Source organism: Indicator indicator, chromosome 8 (genome assembly GCF_027791375.1).
Source record: "Indicator indicator isolate 239-I01 chromosome 8, UM_Iind_1.1, whole genome shotgun sequence".
NCBI classification, from domain to species: domain Eukaryota; kingdom Metazoa; phylum Chordata; class Aves; order Piciformes; family Indicatoridae; genus Indicator; species Indicator indicator.
Window position 1 is genome coordinate 16,773,702 of NC_072017.1, and position 23,966 is coordinate 16,797,667.

A 23,966-nucleotide genomic window follows, 5' to 3' on the forward strand; every position below is an offset into this window, starting at 1 on the left:
CCTAATCTCAGGCCTGCAGTATTCCATTTTCAAAAGTGTTCCTTAAAAGCAAAAGCTTTCTTTTAGCTTCCTTAATACAACATGCTAACACACAACTTCTATTTTCTTGTAGGGTGCTTTGAGTGTTGCATCAAATGCCTGGGAGGTATTCCCTATGCATCTTTGATTGCCACCATCCTGCTGTATGCTGGAGTTGCGCTGTTCTGTGGTTGTGGACATGAAGCACTTTCAGGAACTGTCAACATTCTGCAAACCTACTTTGAGATGACAAGAGCTGCAGGAGATGTTATTGATGTCTTCACCATGTAAGTTGGATGTTTCTTTTAATTATGTCCTTTGAAAACTACTGAAAATTCCACAGGGAATATAAATTTGACTGAAGAAAATGTATTGTAATGAATATCATAGAAAGAATGATTTGGGTAAGATCATAGAATCATAGAATGGTCTGAGCTGGAAGGGACCTCCAAAAGTCATTTAGTCCAATTCCCTCTGCAGTAAGCAGGGGCATCCTCAACTAGACCAGACTGCCCAGAGCCCTGTTGAGCCTCACTTTGAAGATCTCCAGGGATGGAGCCCAAATCACCTTCCCGGGCAACCTATTCCAGTGTTCCATCACCCTCATAATAAAGAACCTGTTCTTAACATCCAGTCTAAATCTGCTCTCCTCCAGTTTGAAGCCATTGCCCCTTGTCTTATCACTACAGGCCTTTGTAAACAGTCTCTTTCCACCAGCCCCCCTTCAGGTACTGGAAGGCCAATATTAGGTCTCCTCAGAGCCTTCTCTTCTCCAGGCTGAATAACCCTAGCTCTCTCATCCTGTCCTTGTAACAGAGATGCTCCACTCCCCTGATCATTTCTATGGGCCTCCTCTGGTCCTGTTCAGGACCTGTCAGGTCCATGTCCTTCCTATGTTGAGGGCTCCAGACCTGTACACAGTACTCCAGATGAGGTCTCACCAGAGCAAAGTGGCAGAATCACCTCTCTGGATCTGCTGGCAATGAATCTTTGATGCAGCTGAGGATGTGATTGGCCTTCTGGGCTGCAAGCACTGTCTGCTCATGTCCAGTTTCTCATGCATCAGAACCCCCAAGTCCTTTTCCACAGGGCTGTTTTCTAACATCTCATCCTCCAGTCTGTATTGATAGCGAGGATTGTTTTGGCCCACGTGCAGAACCTTGCACTTGCTCTTGTTAAACCTCATGAGATCCGCAAATGAACTCTTGACAGAGCTGATTTTTTTCCATTTACATGCAATTTGTATTACTATTTGATAACCCATAGTTACAATTTAATAAATTAATAGACATTACTACATATAATATTGATGAATCATGCTTGTTTTTTTCCTTTTTTATCCTGTGTTATTTTCTGAAAAGTGCAAAAAATATGTGTCTCTAAACTCTAGATAAAGCAGGAGTGTGTAACAATTAACAGATTATATCTGTGAATAAACAAAATAAATAAGTTATTGAGGATTTGTGCAGAACCCTGAGACTTAAAATGTCAAAACTATTGCCTCTGATTTTTCTAAATTCATCAGTTTTGAAGGTTTCATACTTTTCTACTCCTGAAAAAACACCCCAACTATTTCTGGAAGACCTTTGAATTGATGAACATCTCCTTCCTTTTTTATGTAAATTAATTACATCTAACAATGTACTTTATTGTAACCTCAAATTAAACTATGTGTTTTCTAAAGACTTCAAAATTTCCTCTTTAAAACATGATTTTCTTAGATACTTGAAATCCAGATTCTTATCTGGCTGCTAATGGTCATAACTAAAGCTGAAGAACGCTATACTCAAATTTGTAAACCTTTTTGTCCATGCAAGCTGTTTCAGAGAAATGATTTGACCATCCATGAAAACATTGACCTCTAATGATGGATAGTTCCATGAGCTTGTGGTCTCCTGCCTAACCACGGAGATCCTAGTTGACTGACTACTAGCAAATGTGAGGTTCATCTACTAGAAGGGCTGGAAGGAGGGTCTAGGGAACTACAAGACAGTCAGTCTGACATTGTTGCCAGGGAAGGTTATGGGGCAGATCATCTTAAGTACCATCACATGGCACATACAGGACAATAAGGTGATCAAGCCCAGCCAACACGGGTTCATGAAGAGCACATTCTGCTTGACTAACCTGATCTCCTATGACAAAGTGACCTGCATATATATAGGTATTGGGTTGATGGGAAGTATGTGACTTCTGCTTTGCCTTTTTGGCTTGTCATTTAGAATAATGACTTGACTAGATGAATAATGACTAGAATAATGGCTTGACTCGGTGGCTAAGGTTCATTGTTGTCCTGAATGAACGATCAGTCATTTTATTAAGCTCTAACGTATTTTATTAGTCCCTAGGAAGCTATTAGTGCAGAACAGCCACAAATCGATGCTTTCTCTTCAGAGCGAGTTTTCCAGCTTTCCACTGTCAAATACTTAAGTATAAATATCAGGCAGGAGATATATTTTAAATGCATACAATTCACCTGAATTGTGATAAATAAAAATAAAGGTGATTTATTTTTTTGCCTTGGAATTTAATTGTTTGGGTTTGCCAGAAGCTTTTTTATTTGCTTGGGGTTTTATTTACTGAAAGATATACTAAAGAAAATTTTTCCCTCGGCAGATCTACTGAAATTGAAATGTCAGTTTACTTAGTTGTGAAAGATGTGTCTGAAGTTATGTCTTAATGGGAGGACAAACAAATATTTTGACTACAAGCAGATGAGCCATTGCATTTAACTGAATAAACTATATGAATCTCAAAGGAATTTGCACACAGTAATTTTCTACCTGTTTGAATATATATTACTCTGCTTTGTAAAATAATTTTGTAGGGAGAAGAAATGTTTGATATTTTGTCAGAACTATTGATTAACAGTTGGCAACACAAAATCCCTATGGCAATTTTACTGCCCTAAGAGGCCAAAAAATAGGAGGAGAAAATACGTAAGTAGAAACAGACAGTGCAGTGTCTACATTCGTAAAACTCTCTATTTTGAAATGGAAACAAAATCTAAATGTTTATTGTACTAATCAAAAATAATAAGTAGTGTTCCCTACTAGTGTGCCCTACTAAATTATACTTAAGGATAATTTATGAAATTTTGGCTCTTAATGCTTCTAGTGCTGTGAAGTGCCTCAGAATGATGCAGAGTCTGTCCTTCCGTTGTGAATGTGCTAGGCAGCTGCTGCAGTGGAGTGAAGAGTGTTAGATTCTGCTTAATCATGCTTATGGTTTCTGTCTATAATTTTATTAGCAGAGTGGATTTTAAATGCACCGTGGGTGTGGTCCCTGATTCCTGCTCCTTGGATTCTTATCAGAGCTCCAATAACATATATTAGCTACAGTTCTATCCACTTTGGAAATTATAATAAGTAGTAAATATTTATAGTTTTGCAGCTGGTCTTAAAATTCACTAAATGCCAAGTTAAAATGTGGAATGATCGTCTTCATTAATTATGAGGTATGGAATACATCCTGGGGAGATGCTGGGTAGGGTAGAAATAGTGGTTTCATAGCAAAAGTTTAGAGAAAATAATGCTCTCTTTTTTTATTGTTTTGAAGGGGGAAATACAGAACTAAATTTAGCCTGTAATAGGGTGCTAAAGCCAGTACTTTCTGAAAGGAATCACGGTATTTTTAAAGATTTTGTCTTAAAGTATTGGGTTATAGCCTAACTTGAATTTCTTCAGGGCAACCCAGGTGAAAGAGATACTCTAAGTTCTTGAAAACTCAACTAAATGAAATGTATTTAAATTCATGAGAACACCTACTGTACAGACAGGTAGAGGAGGGCATATCCTCAAAAATCTCCAAGCTGAATGAGGTAGACTCTTCACTTACACAGTCATTTCTCAAGCCATCAACCTTGAACACATTGGACGGTGTCAAGAGTTAGGGGCGGACTAGCCACTAAATGAATGATAGACACTCTCTGCCAGCCTCTCTCCTTTTCCAAAGGCAAGAGAGGGAGTAAGGGAGTGAGAATTACGGTTTGGAAAAGACAACTGAAATAGTTTTAATGACAGTAATAATTATAAAATAACATATACGCAAGTATATACAAAACCAATATCAACCCCCACACACTCCTCCACTGATGGCAATTACATCACTGTCACCACTGATGCACTGGGGAAGTCCAGACTGGATTCAGGAACTGAATTCTGTAATTGATTCAGGAACATATTGGTTAGGATCAAAATCAGAATGTACAGACTCCTCCTCAGATACCACCCATCTGAAGAAGAAACTTGACCTTCTTGATACCGAATATGGCACATAGGGAATGGAATAGCTAGTTGGAAATTTTGTGATCACCTGCCCTGTCCACTCTTCAGAGGTGCAGCCTTTTACTTTCTGACAACCCCCCAATCCCCTCACCACCCAGAGTGCACAAGATTTAGCAGCAACCTTGGGCTGTGTACCAATGCTTGGTGCTAACTACAACCACCAAGCGTTATCACTGATAGAAGACAACACTCTCTGCCAAACCTTGGTCTTTATTTCACAAAGCGTGCTAACTTAGAAGAGGCTGACCTGAAAATTAAAATCACTGAACAGAATTAGTTCTAACTCAAACCAGGACAGATGGTTAGAAAAAAAAAAAACAACAACCTTGGAATTATCAATGTGTGACCTTTCCATTGTGACTAACTGCTCATTATGTTGCTTTCTGAATCACTTTTATGAAACTTCATTCCCCATAGTCCTAGACTTCAACACTAGCAACATTAGCACTTTGCCAATGGTAGCTGCTTCCCCAAGTGTGACTTAATGTTTAGAAGTGGATGTGGATTCCTTCAGTGTGGATGTAGAGGAGTTATTTTAGTCCCTTGTGATTCAAAGAGATCCTAAGAAAATAAATATGGTGGTCTAAATCGTTCTGATATTTTAACTAGAATGGTTTATGTTGCATGCTTTGGTGGTTTAACAGCTCTGTAGGCTGCTCCACTGAAACTGAGTAATCTGCTTGAGGCAGTTGTGGTATTCAGTCTTTCTTCTAATATCTTAATAAAATGCAGTAAACACTATGTCTGTGATGTACTGGTGTAAGAGATTCACTTAATCATTGATATTGACAAGATTCTGAAATCAACAGAAATAGATGTATGGTTATCAAATGAGTACTTTGGGAGCCGGATGAGGAGATATATTTTAGGAAGCCAACAGCACAAGGTAGGTTTAGTATATTTCCCAACAGCATCTCTCCACAGTTCTTTCTCTTCAGTACGCAAGGCCAGTTAGTGCCATCTGTCACTTTTGTGATATATAGGCCATGAAACAAGGGAATTATGCTCTTAGAGTGAAAAAGGAGGTAATCTTCCTCATAGAAGGAAGATTCCTCATTAACATTTTCCTGCTGCAGTCAGAGCTAATTCAGGTTGTTGCAAATTCACTTCCTTTTAGAGGTGTGAAACCAAATAGTAAACTAAATGAAGTTGCAATCTGTAACTCTGTTGTCACTCTCTGTTGGAAGTGCCACAGACACTTTACTGGAACTACCTATGTTCTTGCAGCTAAAAGTTTCCTTCCTCTCAAAATGTGAACGCCTGTATTTCAGATTCCGTTATGTTCAAATTTGCTCCTCAGTGACAACCTTTCTGTTAATCAGAGTATTGCCATTATTTATTGAAAAGATATTATTTAGTAACATATATATATGCGTGGCTGTTTCGAGGAAAAACAAAAGGGTATGTATAGAAACTTTTATATCCTTTTGCTTAGTATTTGAAACTAGCTTTTAGAGGTAGGTAAATGGATATTCTGATTTTCTGCTGTTCTGGTTTTGTTGGCTTTGTAGCTATGACAAGTTAAATATTGCTAGCACTAAAAATGTTATTGCTGTAATTAATATTATTACACTAATATTTATGGAATACTGTGAAGGTATTACAGTGAGACTTGTAGTAAAGGTTAGCTGATATGAATTATGGTATTTGTAAATATTGGAATTATACCATATAATAAATCTGTTTTAGTAATCTAATTAGTATGCAGTGATATTAATCTACTTTTGCCTATACATGTCTGTTCTGTTACAAAAGCTATGGATTCTTTAAATTTGAACTGAAATTATGTTGTAAGCACTATTTGTGTAATGGGATGCAAAAGATGTAAGACTCTGCATTAGGGCAAGCAATTGCTAGCTTACTCAGGGTTGAGTCTTACTATGTCTGAAAACAGCAACCATCCTAAAGAGCCTTAGCAGAGGACCTTGCTGGTTCTGTAAGGAGAATCACTAGGGCACCAGTTCAAGTGTCTGAGTCTATGAATAGGAAGAGGAGACAGGAAAGAAGTGGAAATGTACACCGTTTGCATATATCAAACTAGTAGGATGACCTCCTGTGGCTGAAGTCCAGATTTGTGCAGTGATTTGTTTGAGATATATACTGCCTTTTTGGAGGTGTATACTGCCTTTTGGTAAGAATTGTTTTCACACTGATGATTATATGGTAGTATTGAAATAGTTATTTAAACAATAGATCACTTTTCCTTTGTATAGAAAATTAATATATTATTTAGGAGTATGATAGAAAGCTTTTAGCTCCATATCCATAAAAACACAAAACAAAACAGAAACTCCCACACCATTAAAAGGTTCTTATAAAATTATTGGGTTAATTATTGGGTTAATTATTGGGTTTATAACATAAGTATTTTTAAGGTATCCCTTCTGAGAAGTATGTTTATTTTTTTATAATAGATTTTATTTTTTAATTAGGTCAATTTGATGCCTCTATAATGTCTGAAAAATGAAAAAAAGTTATAAAGATCAGCAAAAATGGGTTATTGCAAAATGTTTTGCAAATGTAATATTTGCAACCTGTCCTTAAAATCCCTGTGTATTATTACATTGATACATGTAATGTATAGTTTCATCTGTGACAGCAAATAATTTTCAAGTAATCTTATTTCCCCCAAGTATTGCAGAAATCCTAACTTGATGTGTGTACGCTGCACAGGCTGACAATCATGCATTATGAAAAATGGATAGAAGTGGGTTGCATTATTCAAACCCTATTTTGAAATCTGCAGAGAATCTGCTCTTTTGGTATGTTTGAGATGGAAGCTCTGAAAATGTAGTCTAGAGTTAAGTGGAGGAGTCAGCACTATTAGTATTTTACTGCAGGTGACTCCAAGTTTACAACTCTAATACTTAAAAAGTTTGCATTTGTAACTACTGACAAATCTTGTCATGTGCTTATCCACATCATGTTTCACCTTACTGTTATGAAGTGTTGCCTGGGAATGCAGTATCCATAGCGTGCAACTCCGTCATGCAATTCTGCCAGAGGTCTTCATGTTACTGTGCAGTAATTTCAAATTTTTTGGGCCTTCTTCAGGGAAAGAGGACTCCAGATCTCTTTTTATCATTTTCTGATGAGCTTTAATTGAGCATTGTGTACTCTGATTTTGTTTTCTTTTTACCTGAAATTTTGAAATTTAGACTCTATATTAACCTAATCTCAGAGAAAAATCCCATATAGGCCTTTTTAAATTTTCCCTTATCCACACTGAGAATATTTCAGTTTCTTTCACTTCATTTTATTGTCACATGGAAGGGATTTTTTGCCTTAATTTGCAGATAGTATATGATTAATAATAAATCTTCCTTATTCTCTGCTGGCTGTATGTTTTCTTTCTGAAGTCTGCCTTTGCTTGTTTCCTCCTTTTGCTAACAATTCCTTCTTGCTTTGTGGTACCAACTGTACAAGTTAATAAGGTCATGAACTTACACTAAGAAACTGTTTCCAAGATTTTTTTCCCAGCTGATTTGCAAGAGAACTTGTGCACCTTGTTTAAAAACTTCCATGAGGCACATCTTCTGCATACCCTAAACAAACCCTCTTGCTTGCAGACATCTCCTTGTATCTTGTCTTCAAATAACACATTTGCAAAACGGTTTCTACAGCTTGAGATAGCTGGAGGGAGCAGGCTGCTATCTCTGTCTCTTAACAGCTTCTTAGGATCAGTATCTCAGGGGGCAAAGAGGTCAACATGAAAGCCAGAACTGCTGTTTCACAGAGTAACAGAAATTATTGGGCATTCCAAATGTGAATATCAACTATTTAAAGTAAAATAAATGTCTCCAATGCATTCCTATATTAAAGAAAAATATCCCTAACTAGTATGTAGTTTGTTTGCAAACATTATTAAGTAACTTTGGTAGGAAAATACATATTGGTGGGCATTATTTGAGTACCAAACCTCAGTATCAAGGGTAGAATGTGTATCATGATTAAACTGAATAGTGTAAATCTTTCAGGGTTCCTACAATTTACGATTCCTGTTAGGACACAGTAAAATGTAAAAGGCCAGTATTAACAGTAAAAGGTAGTAAATCCATTTATTATGTGCAGTACTGATCTACTCCACTGAAGCAAATTGTTCCTCAAGCCCAAAACATCATTACTTCTAGACATAGTTAATGGAAGCCAATTATGAATATTGAAATAGTTTGAAACAATTATTAACTCAGTTGATTGAAGGAGTCTCAATGACAACAGAGTAATTCGTTATGCACACTTTTAACAAGAGCCTGCTGCACCTAGTCAAGATCATTCAACAATTATTCTTATTGCTTGATGATTTATATTTTAATCCTTGAATTTGCGAAAGAACAATGGGAAGAACAGTAGGAAATTTGCAACATTGATCTGACTAACTGACAATGTTTTTCACTCATCTCCAGATTGTCTCTGCTAGGTTAATCTGCTCTGTATTCAGCTACAATGTGCTCTTTGAGATGTTGGCATTGATAGCTTCCAGCAATAAATGCTGTCAGTGGTAGAAAGTGTTTTCTCTACATGTATATTAATATTCATCTTGTTAGATAGAATACACATTCAGACTAATGAAGTAGGAATTCCTCTTAATATGGAGCAATGACCCCGAAAAAGAACTAAAAACTGGAGGATCAGCTTGATTTAAATCACAAATTTAAAACAGTGGTGTTTGTGTTTCTAACATTTCTAAACATACTGTTGTGAGGGAAAGCAGATAAGGAACCTATGGAGTGTCTACAAGATTAAGAAGGTATGTGAAATAAGGTTTAGATTCTTCTATAAAAATAAAAGTTTTTACTAATTTCAAGATGTTTTTCATAATTAACGTATGTAATCAATCATCTTACTCTACCCAGCAGCCTATGTTAATATGTGAAGATTGCATAATCAACATAAATTTGTTAACATTCTTTACTTTTAATAGAAGTGTTTCATGACTTCAATTATATTATTGTAATATATTCATAGAACTCCTACATTTAGAAAGATATTCAAGATTTCTTTTTGTTCTTTTCCTTTCATGTGGCTATAGCTTTCCCCTAATGTGTATCTTTGCAAGCCTACCAGCAGTACAGAATTTATCCTATATATGTATAGTTTATTTTCCCTTTACTGCTTGCCCACCTCATTCCTTCTATTCCATCCTACACAAGTGTAATCCCTGCTAGTCTTTTTTCTTTATCTTACCCATCTCTCCCATTGGCTCATGTTCATTATCCCTTCTGCCATTCCCCTCTACCTCCCTATTTGCCCTCGTATTCTGTCTGCAGCATTTGAGAGTTCACTGAAACACAGATGCCAATTAATATCCTTGAGTTCACCCACAAAGAATCAAATTTTATATTAAAGAAAGGCAATCTCCATTTTACAGGGCCTATATTTTATTATATGCTAGAATTTAACTGGAAAAATCAAAGTTTATGTGAAATTTATTAGATGCTGAAGAATAATTTAATGTCAACACTGTCTTCAAAACTATATATATAAAATGTTACTCTGGCAATAAGTTTTCTTTAAATATAACACACACTAAGTTTAGTTATATTGCAATATAGAATTATAATATAATTATAACATTATATAATAATATTATAATATATATAATTATAATATATTATATAAATATATATAAATTATAATATATTATATAAATATATATAAATATTATATAAATATATATAAAATTATAATATATTATATAAATATATATAAATATTATATAAATATAATAATATATAATATAATTCTATATTGCAATACAATTCTATCTTGCTTTAAAAGAGGTGGTTGTATGATTGTTTCATGATTTTTGTTCATAGTTTGCATTATACAATTTCCTTTGTTTCTTTGAGTAAGTCTGTTTCATCTCATGTAGTCTGATCGGTAGAGATTTTACTACTTCTCTGTGTGGAGAGTGTATGAGGAAGAAATTTCTTTCTATATTTGGCTATAGTTATATATATTTTATTTCTTTGTGAAAGGAAGACTTAAGTGAAAGATATTCCTTTAGTTAAACATAAGGCTGAAGAAAAAGCAGAGATCTTTTAGTATGCTTTTTTAGTGCAAGCAACTCAGTGGGAGACCCAGCAGAAATGATTCAAAGGGGTGTTGTAAGGGCTGAAATAGTCTCTGGACTTCCCAAAGGTCTTAACCTCTTTAGGGCAAATATAGCTTGTAATTTGTACAGCACTGAACATACAAAGGTCTGTGCAGAACCCCCACACTTAAGCTGCTGATCACAAGTTTATAAGGTATGGAGATTGGAAGATGGCTTAAGGAATAGTCAGGAAGTTGCTGTCTGTTTCTTGTAATGTATTGTTGTCAGTAAAGACAAGATAGACTCAAAATATAATTTGCTTGTTAAAACACTGTTGCCCTGGCTGAATTACTACAAAATTAGGGAAATAGGATTTTTACAATGTAATCCATAGTTATATGTATTAAATACTACAGCAAATTGCAAAAACATTAATTTATAATACTTCTCCTATCCCCAGCTAAGTCATACATTCAACTGTGCTTTTATGAGACTAATGCAAGCTTAATATACGTTCGCTGAAGTTGCAAACACAATCATACATCTGAAATATCAATTGTAACCTTAAATTTGACTTTGAATTTCTTAAAACCATCCAAATGCAAAGACACTTTAATGAGGTTTTTGAGCTTCAGTGTTGTATTATACACATTAAACGTGTTGAGAGTTATCTTTGGGTGATACTGAGAAGTGTGATCCTTATAATTAATTGTTTCTTTCTGTAACAATAGAATTATCAACCTTTATGTCTTGAGAAATGTCCATTTTGGGTAGTTGTTTGGTGCCTGTCAGAATTCAACTTGCAGATCCTGTTGAGTCTGGCTTGGTTTTTTTGGTCCTACTTTTGTATGAGCTGTTGCACATAACCATTTTCTGGAGCTGCAAAATTCCTGCCATGTCACATTGATAAAGTGGAAGCTTACTGTGTCTAGGTTTTTAGAGAAGCCCAAGCAGGAAGCATTGAAACTTGCTGGCAATGACAACTGGAAGTTTTAGACAAAACACTTAGAATAGAGAATTAAGAACACTTAGAATGCTTTCAAACATCTTCACAAGCCCTGATCATGAAGAACATTTAGAAGGCAGAGCCTCCTTGAAGTACTGTTGAGCTTCCAAACCTTGCTAGGCAGGACAACCAGATGACAACCTAGATTATCTTCCTTGTAATAAATTGAGCTGTCTGTGGCTCTACATGTTGCACTGCAAACTGTCCATTTCTTGAGCTTAGGGTCTGTGAAATGATGTTTTTAAAGCCCCATTGTAGAAGAATGCCAGATGATCTGACCTTATTACTTTCAGAATAATGTTTCTGGTTTTAAGTTACAGATTTCTGTTGATGACTTCATTATGTCAGATTCTTTGTCCTTTAGAGAGCAAGTAGAAGAATAATGAGAAGGTAGCACAGATTGGCATTGCATTTTGAGAGCTACTTGTAAATATAGAAAGGTTTATTGAAGATTGTGACAAAATTATCTTTTCTGTAACCTAAGTGCTGTATGCAATGTGTTACCAGGAGATGTTTCCTTTTCTTTTTTCTTTTCTACTGTTAATGAATTGTACTTAACTAATAAATGATATGGCAAACAGGTATTAATAAAAACATTAACAACCTTCTATTGATATGAAATCCATTTTATTTGGAAAAGAAAGAAAAATAAAATTATCTTTTAAAATATTCTGACAAATTGTGCTCTTACCTACACAGATCCATTTTTCACATCTTATTAAATTAAAAGGTCCAGTGTTTCTTCCATCAATGCACTTTTATTCCAAAGTTCATTCCTGCCCTCAGCTTCAGCTGTCATTATCTCACATCAGCACTTAAAGTGACTGCAGTGTGGAGCTTTGAGGCTTAGTGAGTCTAATTATCTCACCCTGAAATTTCAATCAGCTTTAGATATTTATGCAGATAAATAATTTTTACTCTTTCTATACAGGATTGACATCTTCAAATATGTGATATATGGTGTAGCAGCTGCATTCTTTGTATATGGCATTTTGCTGATGGTGGAGGGATTCTTTACAACTGGTGCCATCAAGGATCTTTATGGGGACTTCAAAATCACCACTTGCGGCAGATGTGTCAGTGCCTGGGTAAGTAGTAAAGAAAGCTTTTGTACTTACACCAATTTCAACATGTTTTTCATATTTGTAGTGCCTTGTGAAGTTTATTTTTTTTCGTTGGTTTCATTGATATTTTCTGATACTTCATTTTAGTGGTTAAAAATCATAGCAAAGGAGAACAGATTATTAGAAATGTTCTCGATGTTGGTTAGTCACTAAGTAACTCTTGTTACTTAGGAACAATCACTTTTAACAGTTTAAAGAAAAACACTTTCTCAGCAGCATAAGCTGTTTGAGACAGGACTGAAAGTGTGTAATGCCTTCAGGTATACTCAGCAAGAAATATTTTTCTCATTAATATTTTCGGTGTTATTTTAGAAAATGTGACTGTTCCTCTTTGGGATAAGATGAGATCTGTCGTTGAGTTTTGGTTTGTTTTTACATGGCAAACACCACATGATTTCCTCCTTTGTTATCTCTGGTTTGGAGACACCATTCACATATGACCCCAGAAAACGTAGATTCAAAAAATTCTGATTTGTACTGGGACTTAAATGAAGGTTACTCACATTAAAATTTGTGACTATTTGAATTGAGATTACTTTAAGATCCTTGTTCAGTATCAAGTACGTAACTCATGGTTTTGGTAATTGACTCTTCTGCAACTAACATAAGAGGCTTGGACGCTTGGTAGCTGTTGGATTGGGATATTTCTGCAAATAGCATCAGTATCAACAAATCATATTTTCTAATGCAAAATAAATCATTAAATACAGCCAGGTAGATCTGTGTGTTAAGGTACACTTAATACTATGTTTACAATAACTGATATATAAAATAATATCTGGAGGAGGGGTTTCCATTGTACCCTCCTACAAATATCAACATGTATTGAACTGGAATATAGACTAGAAATAAATATAAGCAATAGAAGATACCTTCCAATCACATTAAAGACCATCAAAACTAGTATTTTTTAATATTCTGACATTTAAGTTTAAACTGAACACAGAAAAGCTATACATGGAAAAATATGGAATACAGCATGTGTGCCATCCCTGTATAGATGGAATATGGACTATAGTAATGCTGCTTTTTCATCTTTTTTTTTTTCCTTTTGTTTCTGTCAAATGCCACTATGATTTGTGAGAAGCAGAAGACCTTCTCTCCAGGACAGCAAATGTACTTATGGGTCCAGAATTCCTTAATAAAATCTTAAATAAGGAAAGTATCTAACAAAACTCCTGTCCTCCTACATATTAAGTAGTGAAATCTCCAAGTAATTTCAGATGCTGACATGGGAAAGGGGGAAGGTGAGATGCATACGGTGCTCTGACTTTTCAGACTTCATAGTTGAAAAACCGAATCATGAATGATCCCAGCAGCTGATAGAGAATTCAGTTTCAGAGGGAATGTATTGTGGCACAGATGTCTTCTACCTAACTAGGAATGTTGCCAGGAGAAGGGCCTGTGCTGCTTCTGTAATTAAAGGTGAGAGAGGGTTAGAGACTTTCTCAGATGATATGACATTTTCTGCAAGTGACCTTCAAGTCTTTTCAGTCTGATCTTTTATATTAAGCACTTCAGTCAACTATCTAATTTTAGAAGGGTGTATCCTGCTTGGCCCCTTTAATCTGAGTTTAAGTGAGTAGCATTTCCTATCAGAACACTGCTAGAGTTAGTAAATAAAATAAAACATATTAACAAGTTTGTGAATTTCTGGAAGTGCTCTTAATCTCTGGATACTAGACCAGCATTGGGATTTTTTTTTTTAGAGAACTGAGTCTGTTAATATTCGGGAAAGACAAAGCCCCCTAGCAGTATTTCAGAACTCAGTGTAGTGGTTAGGACTCTCTGATCTTTATGCCATTACTCTCCCAACTACACTGGTTTCTTAAAAAGAAAGAATGAAGTTACAACTTTTTTTTTTTTTCTCTCTTTCTTATTCTTCAGAAATTTTATGCAGTGAGCTTAGAAATTATTTTGATACATATTTGTAGATGTTGACAGTACTTTTTAGCCTGTAATTTCTGTGATCCAGCAGGTTGTTTTGGTTTTCCTTATTTGACACTTACCATTTTCTCACTCAGGGATATCACACTTAAGAAATCATCTGATCATTCCTCTTCTCACATAACTTACCATGTGCTTTATACAAAGCCCTTTTATTGACTGCAATGTTCATTGCTTTCTTTAATGGAAGAGTGTGCCAGACTTTGTAATATGCTTTGCCAGCAGCTTCTCAGCTTCTCTTGGCCTTGTTGCTCACTGACAGAATTTTTATTGCTGGTGATAAACTGGACAAAATGTCTTTGCTTCAGATTGTGCTGTGTGTCTTTCACACGAGGACAGAATTTTTTCTTGGCATGTAAGCTCAGTCAGTAAGTAGGTTTGTTTTTTTTTAATGTGGTGGTTTTCTTTTTTCCAAAGTGTGCTTGGCTGTGGGAGATGTTGCATTTTCTCCAGGGGCTTTACCTTTCTATTAAGAACCATCATATTTTTTTTTTCAGATTTTAGCTTTATTTCACTTTGCTTCAGATAATTCTTCTCAGTTGTAACTTAAATATTTTTTCAGATGATCAATTTTCCATGAGTCTTGTTCTCACCTCACTGCTTTCATCTTTTTCACTGCATCTATACATCTTACTCTCTTTATAGTTATTTTAACTTGTGAATATCAGTGGCATCATATTTTGTGGTCAAAGATGTGTTCTGTATCCACTCACACTGGTTTCTAGCCTGCTTGTTTTTCAGTTTTTCCACTCAAAGTTACTATCAGCAAAATACACAGAAAATATATACAGCCTTTTGTTCTTCCTATCAACTGCATCTTCTTATTGATGTCTTCAAAATTCGTAGTTACCATATTACATACTTTCTTTTATCACTTGCCCAGGAAGAAGGAGGGCATCTTGTAAATTTATCCCCTCACTGCTTGTGTAGTTGTATTTGTGTATGATGATTAGCATTCAAGTTAAGCTGGTTAGACTTAACAAACTGGAGTACTTTTACCAGTAGTTCTTACAGCTGAAGAGCTTTAACATTTAAAGTCACGTGTTTAGGATGCTCTGGCAGATTAAAATCCATGCTATTCAGTTTCACTGCTTGGAAAGACAACAAATGAGAAAGGGAGAGGGAGGCCTATACTATTTGATTCTCTTTTCAAGCTGCATTAAGGAGAAATCAAGAAAGAATTTATGATCTTGTTTTTGACAGCTACATGTTTACTCTGAGACAACTGCTTAGAAAAGTTATGAGTATTATTTCTGCTTTCTAGCTTAAGCTTCACTATCTAGTTTCTAAATACAGACCACGCAAACTTCCTGAGCAAAAATCACAGTCTTGGCAACTTGAAAAATGTGAAGAATCTATATAGTGCAGTCTTCTCTCAGCTGGGTGTTATGTTTTGTTCTGTATAGAAAACTTGCCATCGCTTGAAACCATTAGAGTGTGGACCAGGATTTTACAAATCAGCTATCAGGAATTTGGAAGCAAAATAAATGGAAAATTTACTACTAGGACCTGCTTGCAGTAACAAGGAGTGGGTCATGACGGAATTGATGTTTTTTCATACTTTTGGTTTTTGAATTGGATAGTTATGTAGCATGAATATAATCTGAAGAACCCTTGAAGAAGAAGTATTTAATGAAGATCTACTCCACTGTTTAAAAAAGCAACTTAAAAAACAGGTTATTTGTCTGTAGTCACATTTAAATAAAACCCCAACAATGTAGCTATACTCACAGGGAGTAACTTGAAGCATTAGAAACAACAACAAAACGTAAAGAAAAAGAAGGTGGAAAACTAAGAAAGTAAAACCATAAACATATATATTTTGAGGAAAAGTAATTCCTATCTGAAAGATTGTAAAAAATAAATAGGAAATTCTTCTGCTGTTAAATACAGATAAGATCCAATTCTCTGTAGGACTTCAGAAGCCTGTTGAACTACAAGAATTATAGTCTTGCCTGAAGGACATGTAGAATAACTATTGCTAAGCACTTCAAGCAGCACATGCTACAAACCCATCATCATTTGAAAGATTTAGAAATAAAAAAAGAATAGGATAAGTGGTTTATAAGGAAGTATCAAAAAGAGAAATTATGACATTTTCTGGGAAAACCTAGCCTTCCATCAATGCAAAGCTATCTTCTTTGGACTTAGTATGTTCTGACAGTTAGTGGGTTTGTTTACAAAGCAAAGTTTCAGTTTGTTAGAGAACATTCTTTTTGTATTTCTGATGCAGCTATGAAATCTCCTTCCTCAATTCTTCCAGTAAATCAATTCAGAGTAAATCAGAAAGTAAACAATCTTTTTATAGGTATCTAAATGGTTACAAAACAATAGACATTGTGTGTAGTATTACAAACTTGAAATATGCATTTAAAGGAAATTATAGAAAAAAAGTGTGTACAAATGAAAAGCAGAAAGTAGCAGTAAGAAAAACTTTTAGTTCTGTCAAAATAATTTTTTCTACCAATTAAAATACCTGTAGTAGAAAAATGTTTAAACAAACCTGAACAAAACAGTTACTTAAAATGGATACTTCAAATTTTACAATTTCATAAATGTATTAATTTTCTGGTACTAGGTTTTAACAGTCTAAGGAATGCCACATTAACTAATATATGGAAGAACTGCAATTAGGCAAACCTGAGAAGTCTGTCATCTGTCCCTCTGTAAAGAAATATTTCTATTTTTTTCTTTTTTAATCTTGAAGCATTTGAACACAAGCCAAGGAGAATCAGCCTCATGACAGTAGTAGCATAACATGAAATACATCCATGTTTCAACAAGCCTCTTGGAGCTGTGCCTAAGAATGTAATATGTCACAGAGAGAGAGATAGGATGATAATGTTTTGTAGAGACAATAATGAATATCCAACAAGTGATTGTCAGCAATGAGAGTGATACTTTGAGCAGAAAAGACTTTGTAAGTGTGTGTTTTACATGATTTCTAATGCATTCATTGATAATCTCAGGACCTCAGTCTCTTTCGTCCAGCAGCATTATATGTAAAATTAAATATGTTGAAGTACACTTGCTTCATTTTTTGCTGCTGTTCGGGAATGAGGCATGAGTGTAGGAAATGCTGGTTAGCACAGAAACAACACTAGAGGAGGCCTTTTGACTGTAAGCTATTTAACAGTCCTCCTTAAATGTATTTAGATTTCATACTGTATGTAAGAAGGAGTGTGAATATCAAGAGAGGTTGGCTAAGGTCGCAGAGGATGATCTATAAAATATCAAGCATTTATATCAATTAGTTTAATTTAATTATACATCTGTATAATTTTTTTAATTTGTGATTTATTTAGATTTAAATAAGAATAATATTTTTTGTTCTAGACAACCTAACAATTTTAATTAAGCAACAAAAGCTATTTTACCTTCTGCAATGTTAAAATCCTTTCTAGAGCAACCCAGTACATTTTCCACTTGCCATTTCTCATATTTGCATGTAGGAAACTATACATTTAAGATGCTGTTGCAAAAAAACATAGGGAAGAGGTTGAAGTATTTATGTAGATTCTTCTTTAAAAGTGCAAAATTGCAAAATTGTTTGGGGATGAATTCTGAACCTCCCAAAAGAGCAAACATCTGCATTTTAAGAATACAGTTTATGAACAGGAACAACATATCTAAATTTACACTAATGTACATTAAAAGCTTATTGATCAAAGGAAATTACTGAGTCTGGATTGTAGATCTGAGGTAACAGGCAGAACCCTGCCTTCCAGAAAATTGAATGCTAATAAGCAGTTAGGTCTGAGGTAGGAACACGTAATACTTTAAAGTCTCACTTCTTACAAAATGCAAGAATTATCATCACAACTTCATCAAGACAAAGTTCAGCATTTGAGAAAATATGTGGCAGCTTCAATGAATAGTTTAAAGACTAGGTAAGTGTTTATGCAGAATATGTACAGGATAAAGAAACAGTAGTTTCAGAGGAATTTCTTCCAGGAAAAGTGAAGAAGATTGAAGCAGGAAGCCTGAAAGTCAAAGGTCATTTATGAATTTGAAGCTGTGCAAAGTGCTAAAGCTAAATATGTTTTTATTAGTATTGAAATAAAATTTATAGATTGTTAGTGAACATTATGTTAGCAAGACAGGGCAAATCAGGACAAAATTGAAAAGATCTTCCTGTTCATGCTTCTGAGTTGACATCAAATGGCAAGCAGGGACTTTTTCTGATGTGAAGCTGTGAAAATACACCCAGAACCAGGACTACACATCACACTGCATAGGTCAGGTGCCCAGTTAGTAACAGCCAGGCTAACCCTAGGCTTATCTTCAAGTGATGACCTGCACTGACAGGGTTTCATAGTAAAGCATAGTAGACCTTTGGCAGGGTGGAGGTATATGATCTCTGTAGATGCAGTTATGACCTCTGGTGAAAACTGTCAAAGAGAATTTCTGAGCCTGTCAAGAGTTTCAAAGGAACCTCTTGAACCATCAAGCTGAAAGTAAACTGTTTGAATGTGTGTGTGTTGTAGGATAATAAATGTAAATGAGATGAAAACACAGTAAGGTATAACTCTTCTTACAAAACTCTGGTTTGAGAGCTCATGTAGGGAGTTCATATAAAATGAGTATATGAATAAGCTGAGAGGAATTGTTAATGCGAGTGGTAAAATGACATGGCAACATGAAATTTCTCCTGTTAGGTTTTATTGAGGCACTTCTGAATTTGCTGCTGTGTGTCAATATTTTGTTTTGTAGTAAGCAGCAGTGTTCCATGTTTACTTTATTTCCATTTCAATCCATCTCTCTCTAGCAACAGTAACTTTTAGGTAGGATTTCATGATCTTTGTCCCTAGGGTCACTGAAGCAATCATAACAAGAACAGTGCTTGAAATTCAGTGATTGTGCTTTTTGTGGGGCAAGTGTCCACACATTTTTATCTGAAATTTTGTTCCTACTAAAATGGATAGGATTTGGGCAGTGTTTATGGTAGAAACAGGATTTCAAGCAGCTATAACCACCATAGCTGTTGTGATGTATACATATGATTTCAGAACATGCTCTGAAATCACTACTTCCTGATATTGTTTTGTGCAACAGATTTTAGGAAAAAAAAACTTTTCAGAAGGGTTGATGATCCACTTACTTTGATAATTTATGTTTCAGGAAAGCTATTACTGACAATCAAAAGCTTATAAAATCTGGTAAGAGCGTTTTACCAGCCCTTCTGTTGGTACAATAAATTAGCCACTACAAAGGTTAAAGGTTTGGTTTTTTGAAATAACTACTTCAGCTATTCTTTCCTGATGTGAACTGATTATTGATCAGTCAAATCTTATCTTTTTGATTTGGTAGATGAATTTCACTATCCCTTCTAGTTTGATTTGGCTTTTAACAGTGAAAATTGAACTGATCAGAGAAAGTAATTTTCAGTACCAACACAGTACAGAGTGTACTAAAGAACAAATTGTGATGACTCTTTAAGATGCTGTACTACTATTCCACAAATCTTCGGCTTGTCACATAGCAGAATGCTACATCAAAGGAAAAAGATCCCTTTGAATCTCAGGAGACTGAGTTTTGAATTTAATTCTTGGAGTGAACAGGCTCCTTAAGCATTTCTTGTAAGGTCTCTGGAGGAAAGAAGGAAGATTCTAATAGCAGAGAAAATTATCTAAAAACAACTTCAGTCTTCCAATGGTGGTTTAAAAAAATAAATTCATGAATTCATTCAATTATAACAAGAATTTATAGGCTAATACCTCCTATTGCTAGAAATTAATGACTTGTACAAGATTAACCTTTTGCCTCTTACTGCCCCTACAGCAGAAAGTGTATTATTGCTCATATCACAGTTTTGTGGTTTGTTTCACTGATATCAGTGATAGCAGCTTCCAGGAATAACTCACAGCTACTAAGTGATTTAATGTGAAGTTTTGATTTTAGCTATTCTTACGTTAAACAAATGCAATTTCTCAATCTCTTCCCAGCATCTTCTTGGTATCATGACAGGAATTTGGGCATGTCATTGATCACTGGCTCTTCAGTCAGAAGTGACTGAAAGAAAAATAAAGATCTTCCTTTTCTAAAATATTTTTTTTATTATTAAATCATCATTTGATTTGCTCCCCAATAGATTCCTGTTTTTAAAAGAGAATCTCTTCCATAAACAAGCAGGCAATTCTCTCTAAGCAGATGGGTCTTGAGACTCACAGCAACTAGCATCTGACAGATTTCTTCTCTTATTCTATGCCCAAGGCAGATTTTTTTAGAGCCTAGTAAGATCTGGGGGTTTTGCCTGCTTGCTATAACAATGCTTTGTATTTTCACAGTACAGATTTTTAAGCAAGCTTCTTAAGCAAACAAGACTGCAGAGTGTTTCATTTCTACTACAGATCAGAAAATAAAAAGATATTAAATAGGAATTGTAATTCTCATAGTAAGGCTGATATTTTTCCTCCCTTTGGTCATAACCATAGAACAGGAAGATTTCTGAATCTGTGTGGAGCCTAATCTTAAAAACAGCTAGCTTAGTTCAATAGTATAACAAGTATAAAAGATTTACTTATCCATTAAATTATCATGCATGTACAACACTGAGAGAGATACTAAATTTTTTATAAAGTTCAGAAATTCTAGAAGGCAGCTGAAAAATGAGGCCTTTTTTTGCAAACTCACAGAATATAAGCTAGGAGGTTGTTCTTACTTTTCAAATACTTCTAGAATATAGTAAACTACGAAGAGCTGTTCTGGGAATAGAGAAAACCCAGCTTCTTCCTGCTTTAGAAAAATTGAGTACAACTCTTTAGCTTGATAATAAATTAAGTTCAAACATAGCAATTTAGTTGAGAATTCGTAGCCCTGAAGTGAAACTACATTTCCAAGTAATTTTCCAAGTAATTATTTGTAAATGAGTGCCTCGGGTTGAACCAGATGTTGTCTCATTTGCTTTAAAACTGTAATATGGAGAGGGGGAAAAAGAGGAGAAAAGAAAATAATGAATAAATGAGCAATAATGAAAAAATAAATTGGAATGTGTAAAGAACAGTATTTGGTTATATTGACTATTTTCTCCACTACAGATGGAATAGAATTTCCATTATATAAAACAAATAACACACAGAAAACTCTACTGTAACAGTTGAGGGTGGATATTTGTTATAGAGCGTGCTACCCTTTTCTCTGTGTTGGGGTTTTTTTCTGAGAGGAACACAACTGTTACCTGCATGAATGCATTTTCAAAAGTCTTTAAACATAATCAGATACATCCATTTTCCTTTTGAACTAGTTTGGTGTTAAGGAAAAAGTTACAATGACAGTTGCAAGTAAAACTGAAGTGTTGAGTACTAACTGAAGAAACTAATAGCAGATGCCTAAAGTATTAAACAGAATACTTCTTTATACCACTTTATCTTCACTTTCCTGCATCCTTCTGATAATTCTTTTTGGTGCTATAGATTTGCCAGCTTTTAAAGCTACTGCTGATAGATTCGTCTGCCTAGGGACAGTTAGGAAAATTAATCTGAATTGAATTTTAAAGTGAATTAATTAAAGTACACTAAATCTCTAGTAAATACACTTCCTCAGAAGTAAAATGGCTTTTATTTAATATTCCTTGAAAGTGAGCTAAAGTAAATAAAATTAAGGTCTCTTTAATATTGCTTGAGAATGTCTTTCCCATAACTTCAAAACAAGAAAATCACCTCATCTAAAATTCAAAGCCTTTTTTTTGTTTCTTTTGCATCACTTTTCCTGGTCAGGTCCACATGGGCAAGCCACTCTTCTAACAATTTTTACTACCATTCACAACCCTTCTGAATCTGAACTTTCCGTAACTAAATACTGTATTTATATTAGGATTTTTCCTTCATCACCTGATGTAAGAGACTTCACATTTAAAAATAAACATAAAATGTCTTCTGTTTTGCCTTTATTCTCTGTCTAAGGCTTAATTTTAAGCAGATTGTGGACCAATTTATTCAGCTTTCCAAAACAGCTCTTATTTCTTATTCTCAGAGTGAATATTTTTCTGTGATAAGCAGCTAAGAAAATCTTAGTGTGCTGAAAGTTTATTTTGTTCAGTAATGTCTTTAGATTCAGCAGCATTTCTGAAGCCATAAAATCTTGGGGCTTTAGATTCAACCTTTAGAGGCTGACTTATCTTCCACATTTCATCTTGTAGCATCTTCACATCCTTCCCGCAGCATAAAATTAAAAGGTAATTTTTTATTGATGAGTGTATTCTCATGCTATTCATCTCAAAGAGCAGGCTAATAATGTAGAATTCATACAAACTGACACAAGCTGAGTGTGCCAGCATAGCTACCATCTCTGAAGTAGAGTTCAGTGTCTCCTACAAGCAGATTGCTATACTCTGGAGGCTCATGGCTAAAAAAATAAAATGTGTAGGCTTTGGGGAACACGTTGTAAAGTATGTGAATTAATGTGTTTCTTATTAACAGAGGTAAGCACTCCTGTTTGTTCTGTGTGACAAATTCCCTTGTATGTAGACTCCAAATATGTCTAAATACAGTGATAAAATGACAAATATATTGTCTCATTGGTTTGGTGCAAGAATGGATTTGCCAGCGAGGTTTTGCGGCAGCCATGGGTAACGACTCGATTTTATTGAGACAGATTTTAAAAGCAAAAGCAGGCAAAGCCTGTATCATTTCATTCTAATTTTCCTTGCATCATGGTTCACAGTGGAAAAAAAACTATGTGGCTTCTTGCTTTAACTATGGAGTAGCAGTGATGGGAGAGGGGGAGAGATGCTTCACAATGCATGCAGCTGTCTGTGCTTCAGATGTGGTGCTTTGCATCAAGCATAGGCCCAAGAGTGACAGTAACGTGGAGTAAGCTTGCTCTTCAGAAATTTCATGTTAGCGTTCCAACACTCACTTTGATGATTCGATCATGAATTTATCATCAGTATGTAATTTAAACCAGTCTGAAATGTATCTGTTTCTTCTCTGTGGTTTCTTTTTTGCAATGGACTATCAGTCAAGTTCTGACTTACCACTGGCTTTATTTTTCCCTCTTTTACTGCAGTTTATTATGCTGACATACATCTTTATGTTGGCCTGGCTTGGTGTTACAGCTTTCACTTCTCTGCCTGTTTACATGTACTTCAATCTGTGGACCATTTGCCGAAATGCCACCATAGTGGATGGAGCTAATCTCTGCTTGGATCTTCGCCAGTATGGTACGTGAAGGAAGAGCATTAAATAGAGCAAGACTTCATGAAAGGAAGCTTCACATTGCTTTGCTTCTCTGTATCTGAAATTGACTGTTTCTGTGTTCCTGAAGTAACTAAGCATCTCTTTCTATCCTTTTACCCACTAGTCAGGGCAGTATGTTAGAGATGCACTGCATTTCCAGGCCTGACAAATTTGAATCAACATTGTCCATCTTCTCAGAATTGTCACCCTAAAGATCCTGAACTCCACCATTTTGTGGTCAGTGCAGCCAAGGTTGTCCTTAAGTTTCTCATTCTCCACCAGACTCTCACTGTTGGTGAGAAAAAAGTCCAGCATAATACCTTCCCTCATTGGCTTCTCAACCACTTGGAGAAAGAAATTGTCAGCAACACATTC

General features: G+C 35.1%; 1 protein-coding gene across 1 annotated transcript in view; it reads left to right on the plus strand.

Moving 5' to 3' along the window:
• GPM6A (glycoprotein M6A) overlaps window positions 1–23,966 on the plus strand; it is a 41,821-nt gene that overhangs the window by 9,631 nt on the left and 8,224 nt on the right. Inside the window, exons 3-6 of the mRNA XM_054382806.1 lie at window positions 111–285; window positions 4,767–4,780; window positions 12,276–12,432; window positions 23,422–23,575. Coding sequence (XP_054238781.1) covers window positions 111–285; window positions 4,767–4,780; window positions 12,276–12,432; window positions 23,422–23,575 — 500 coding nt within the window. The remainder of the gene's footprint in view (window positions 1–110; window positions 286–4,766; window positions 4,781–12,275; window positions 12,433–23,421; window positions 23,576–23,966) is intronic.